General features: G+C 43.3%; 1 protein-coding gene across 2 annotated transcripts in view; it reads left to right on the top strand.

Annotated features, from left to right (window-relative positions):
* The window catches only part of dsg2 (desmoglein 2), a 30,198-nt gene extending 24,584 nt beyond the window's left edge, over positions 1–5,614 (top strand). The window contains exons 14-16 of one of the 2 annotated variants that reach the window (XM_031903508.1): positions 1,540–1,884; positions 3,350–3,921; positions 4,009–5,614. In XM_031903508.1, the coding sequence (XP_031759368.1) occupies positions 1,540–1,884; positions 3,350–3,921; positions 4,009–4,552 (1,461 nt within the window). In that variant the 3' untranslated portion in view covers positions 4,553–5,614. Of the gene's footprint in view, positions 1–1,539; positions 1,885–3,349 lie in introns of both variants that reach the window. The other variant, XM_031903507.1, reaches the window with a different exon arrangement.
* The last annotated feature ends 386 nt before the right edge of the window (positions 5,615–6,000 follow it).

The following is a 6,000-nucleotide window of genomic DNA, read 5'->3' on the forward strand; positions in this document are numbered from 1 at the left end:
GACCTGGGGTGGATTGAAAGGAGACCAATTTAATGGTCTTTATTTAGGGGGCTGGATTAAGGGCAATGCTAGGGTGGATCTGGGTCTGTGCAGAATGATGTAGGGTTAGGGCAGAGCACAGAGAGGGTAGGCTAATTATCTTTATAACAAAATGCTTAAGCCCCAGATCCCATATTAAAGGAATACTACACCTCCCCGGCTATAAAAGCCCCCCTTAACTGGCCTACCTCAACCCCCCTCACCTCTCCCTCATCACAGTCTCTAACATTAAAAACTGTCCCTATCACTAACCTCAACCTATAGCAAATAGCGCAGCTGCGTACCTGGGCGACATCTTCCCTGCAAGTGAACATTCTTAGGGTCTCTCCGCAGACATGGACCCTGCTTGTGCATGCACAGTTTAAGCTGATTTCCTGGCTACCCCCAACTGCACATGCGCAAGCAAGGTTCGTATCGACAGAGAGACCCGAAGAAAGTTCACTTGCAGGGAAGATGTCGCTGCGCTACTCTGCTCTTTTAGGTTGGGGTTAGCGATAGGGACAGGTTTTTAATGTTAGAGACTGTGATAAGGGAGAGGTGAGGGGGGTCGTGGCAGGCCAGTTAAGGGGGCTTTCATAGCCGGGGAGGGTAGTGTTCTCTTTTCTGTGTGGCCCCCCACCTGTCTGGCTGCTGTGACTGCTTACCTTTTTTAAAGTTTTAAATGGTATCAGTACTGAGATTAACTGGCTCCCTGCATTGTTCACACCTGAAGCTCAGACTGTAAGCTCCCACGTTGTTCATCTGTTCAAACCTCAGACTGTAGGAAGTGCAGTGCAAGAATTGTGTCACTGTATGTACTGCCTGCCCTGTACTGCTTGTGTTTATGGCACACACAGGCAGCATAGGGTAGGCAGAGTATGGCACACAGGCAGCATAGGGCATTCATAGTATGGCACACACAGGCAAGGTAGGGCACGCAGAGTATGGCACACACAGGCAAGGTAGGGCACGCAGAGTATGGCACACACAGGCAAGGTAGGGCAGGCAGAGTATGGCACGCACTGGCAGCATAGGGCAGGCAGAGTATGGCACACACTGGCAGCATAGGGCAGGCAGGGTATGGCACACATGGCCTGGTTGGGCAAGCAGAGTATGGCACACACAGGCAGGGTAGGGCAGGCTGAATATGGCACACAGGCAGCATAGGGCAGGCAGAGCAGTGAGATGCAGTGCTACTAAATGGACTATCTACATCACACAATACCAGGATAGGTAACCAAGTCACCTTAGTACAGCTAGCCCAATTCTGTGTACGGTAATCAACAGAATGAAGAATTTGACCAAAGGCTTCATGTGCTTTTTATGAAATTAATTTCAGAATGTTGCAAGATGATATGGCAGCAACAGTATGTTCTGTTACTAATCAGAATGTAGTTGATCTATAGAAAAGGTTTCACAGTGTTTACATAAATTGTGCAGTAAAATATCCTAATTAAAGCATTTCGTTTTTTTGTAAGGGGAAACTTTGTAATCAGGATGTTATTTTTTTTTCCTGCCTAGGCTGGCCTTGCTCCACATATTCTTGCGGCTGGAGTTACTGCAGGGGGCAGTGCAGCTGCTGCTGCAGGAGGTATGAGAAAAGGAGAAGCAGGCTTTCAGTCTATGGATGGAATGTACCACTCAAGTAGCATAATGGACAGAAGATGGGAAGAGCAAAGACGTTTGATATCAGAAGCAGAGTTTGCCCAAGCAGGGGCCGCAGGAACCACATTAAGATCCATGGCTATGCTGGGTTCTGGAAGTGGCTCAGGAGGCGCTGTAATGGGAGGAGCTTATAGTAGTGCAATAATAGCTGGAGGAGGTGCAGCCCTAGATGAAGGATTCATAAGAGAGTACTTCAGCGATGTAAGTAATTTTGATTTTAGAATCAATAATAAATATAGTTTTTGTAAACCTGGAAACTGTTTAGCTGCCACTTCTGCCTGGAAGAAAGATTGTAACATAGTATGATGTCCATCAAGTTCAACTTCAATACCCAATATATAACTGCTAGTTGATCCAGAGGAAGGCAAAAAACCCCATCCGAAGCCTCTAATTTGCCACAAAGGGGGAAAAAATTCCCTCCTGCCTCCAAGATGGCAGTCGGACCAGTCCCTGGATCAACCTATACTAAGAGATATCGCCCATAACCCTGTATTCCCTCACTTGCTAAAAAGCCCTCCAACCCCTTCTTGAAGCTGTATAATGTATCAGCCAGTATGACTGATTCGGGGAGGGAATTCCACAACTTCACAGCTCTCACTGTAAAAAATCCTTCCCGAATATTTAAACAGAACCTCCCTTTTTCTAAACGGAGTGGGTGCCCTCATGTCCGTTGGAAGGACCTACTGGTAAATAAAGCACCAGCACCTTTGAAACTTTTTAAAAGTGCACTATGCGAAATTGAAATTTGCAGTGCAATAACTAACAAAGAAAATGATACTGCAAAATGTGAATTTTCTTATTTTTGCAACTTTTACTACATCACCCCTTTTAGAGTTTTTTTTTTTGCGCACAATAACCTCCTCCCCTTTATCTTTAGTTATCAAAGCGATTTTTCCTTTATAAGTAAAGATGAGAATACAGGGATGAGAGGAGATACACTTCTGTATTGTAGAACTGATTTTTGTTGCATGGCTTCTTAAAGGAAAAGTAACACAAAAATGTTTTAAGTAAAAAAGCTATTCTACCCTGCACCAATAACTGCCCTATCCTGCAAACCACTTAGTATTTTAAATGCTTTAATAGAAAATACCTGCTAAAACTTGGCTTCCTGTCTATTGAACTACGGCGAAGGAAAGAGCTGCATCCACTATGCGACGATCGATTGATCGAGCCTAGCCTTCTTTCTGTATAGCAGTGATCCCCAACCAGCGGCTCGTGAGCAACATGTTGCTCTCCAACCTCTTGGATGTTGCTCCCGGTGGCCTTAAAGCAGGTGCTTATTTTTGAATTCTTGGCTTGAAGGCAAATTTTGGAGGCAGAAAAACCAGGTGTACTATCTCCTATAGGCCGGCAGTCCATATAGGGGCTACCAAACAGCCAATAACGGCCCTTATTTGGCACCCCCAGGAACATGTTTTATGCTTGTGTTGCTCCCCATATCTTTTTAACATTTGAGTGTGGCTCACCGGTAAAAAAGGTTGGGGATCCCTGCTGTATAGGAAGGAGTCAGGCTAGGCTCGATCAACCGATCGTCGCATAGTGGATGCACTACTTCTTTGCCTTATCGCTGTAGTTCAATTGACAGGAAGCCAAGTTTTAGCAGGTATTTTCTATTCTGATGTCTGCATACCACCTTAATGATTTATTTCCTTCTGTTCACTTATAGAAAGCTTTTGGTTACTCCGATGAAGACCAGGCTCAGCCAGCAAAAGACTGCATTCTTACTTATACCCAGGAAGATGCCGGGTCACTCTCAGGATCTGTTGGATGCTGCAGTTTTATTGAAAGTGAATTTGATTATGACTGTCTTGATGACTTAGGGATGAAGTTCAAAGCACTGGCAGACATTTGCCAGGGCATGCAAACAAACACTGTCATGCAAGTAGAGAGGCATAAGTCATATGAGGAGCTTGCAGAAACTACTAAATCATTTACTATGCAAGATGTGCAACACTCACAGGCAAGCGTTAACATTGGTCTAGAGCAAGAGGTAGAAGCTGCACCTGCCCCAGCTTTTGTCAGTATGGAAAGTTCCTTTAGTTCACATGTTCAAAGAAAAGAACCTGAAATGGTAGTTAGAGAAGAAGTGATTACTGAAGACTCTACTAGGTATATTCATAATCCAGCGCCTCGTGGTAATATCCTTGTGACAGAAAAATCTTATACCACGGGTCCCGCATATTTCCTTGAGCCACGGCACCAGCAGAATGTCTTAGTGACAGAGAGGTTAATTGGCAGTTCTCCTAGTTTGCATAACATGATTGACCTCAAGGATGGCCAGAATGTCCATCAGAATGTCTTAGTGACAGAGACGTTAATTGGCAGTTCTCCTAGTTTGCATAACATGATTGACCTCAAGGATGGTCAGAATGTCCATCAGAATGTCTTAGTGACAGAGAGGTTAATTGGCAGTTCTCCTAGTTTGCAAAACATGATTGACCTCAAGGATGGACAGAATGTCATGGTAACAAAACGAGTGATCACCTCTGACAAAGCAAGGCCTGGATTGGTGGCAGCCAGTGATTCTGTAGACTCCCAGTATGTGGTTGTAACAGAGAGAGTACTGGCGCCCAGCTCTGGTCTACAGACCTCACTGAGCATTCCTGACTTGGCTGTTGGGAAAAATGTTGTAGTAACTGAAAGGCATTATACTCCTATACAGGGAAACGTAATACTTCCCACTGAGATTTCCGGAGGGAGCACTATATTGAAAGAAGGCTCCGTACCTTCAGACCAATATGCCAATAATGATCAATTCTTTAAACAAGGGGGATATTTGTCAGAAGAGTTGCCACCTTCCACTAACAATATAAGTAAATCTACTAGCAGAGTTACAAAACACAGCACTGTACAATACACGCGGTCATAACTGCAAATATAACAACAAACTGAAGAGTGTTTTATAATGTAAAACATTTATTTTTTTCTAGACAGAATATTTTCTCTTTGAAATACCTGTAACTGCTTATTAGCTAAGATTTTCTTCACCTTCGTCCACAGATTTTAGCTTTCACCCATTTTTTATACCAAGCTTCTGTGTAAATATGTGTCACAGTTTCAGTGACAAAACTCACTGGTTTAATATTATGATCTAAACTAAAGTGATATTGACCTTTAAAAAAAAATAGCTTTGTGGTGTTGAGCTGCCTGCAATATTATGTATGAATCCAATCGGAAGCTTGGAGGCTGCTGTATAATTAGTCTTGGCTGGAAAGTTTTCAAGACGAGTCTTCTTGGGCCTTGGCTAAAACACTGCATGTACCTAACGTTACCATAGAAGCTTGAGTTGTCTGAGAAATATGCTTGAAACCTTTCAGGATTACGCCATGCATCCTGCCACAAAGTCAGTCCATTTCTGAAATGCAGGTACTGTCAATTTATAATAATGTTTAATTAAGAACACTGAGAAGTAAAGTTGTACCTTCGGCCCTGGCTTCCTTTTCTCTCGGTGACACAATGAACTCGGCAACATGGTGGGCTCAGCAGTAAATGATGGATTCATTTCTATGGGATTTTCTTGGCCATCATTTCAACCTCAGAGTTGCTTCAATTATGTCTTGATAGATATGACCCGGCTTGTTTAACTTTATCTCAAATAATTTGTAGATACAGAGCAAACTAGTTATTAATCAGGTATGTTAGACACATTATATTGTATAGGTAAAATACTATACTAGTGGAGGCCATATGTTTCTTGTGATTTGTATATACACTATGACAAGGCACCTTATTTGTACTGGGGCACTAATATGGAAAACTACTAAGCTCATTCATTCTTAAATTGCCTGCCTCCCCAAAAGTCTTCCTTGCTGCCACCTCAGGAAATATTGCATATTTTGCCTTCATTGCACTCCATGGGATTAGTCAGACACTCATTGATCACCTTGCCTTCTACTGCTGCCAAAGGGAGCCCTTAAAGGAGAAGGAAAGGCTAATAAAGAGTTAATCTCAAGCTGCAGGCATACCTTCAGTTATCTCAATAGTGCCCTTAAGTCTCCCCATATTTCACCTGTTCAGATGATCAGAAGCCAAACAGGACGAAAAAACGCTGAGCAGTGTAAAGAAAGTTCCCATAATGCCTCGCTCCTGCACAGACACCCAGACCAAGTGAATATGCTCAGTTAGTTAGTCAGCTTTCTGCTGATTGGCTCTGATCCACATTTCTAAGGGGGGGGGGTGAGTTCTTAGCATTCTTGAGGGAGGGGGGAGCAGGAGCGTGTCTCTGGCACAGACACAAGAAATCTTTTGACAGAGAAGTCAGGGCAGCATTTCTGTGAGTGTATTTACATAGACATTTCTGATAAAGCTTACTTAGTT

Source organism: Xenopus tropicalis, chromosome 6 (genome assembly GCF_000004195.4).
Source record: "Xenopus tropicalis strain Nigerian chromosome 6, UCB_Xtro_10.0, whole genome shotgun sequence".
Classification (NCBI taxonomy): domain Eukaryota; kingdom Metazoa; phylum Chordata; class Amphibia; order Anura; family Pipidae; genus Xenopus; species Xenopus tropicalis.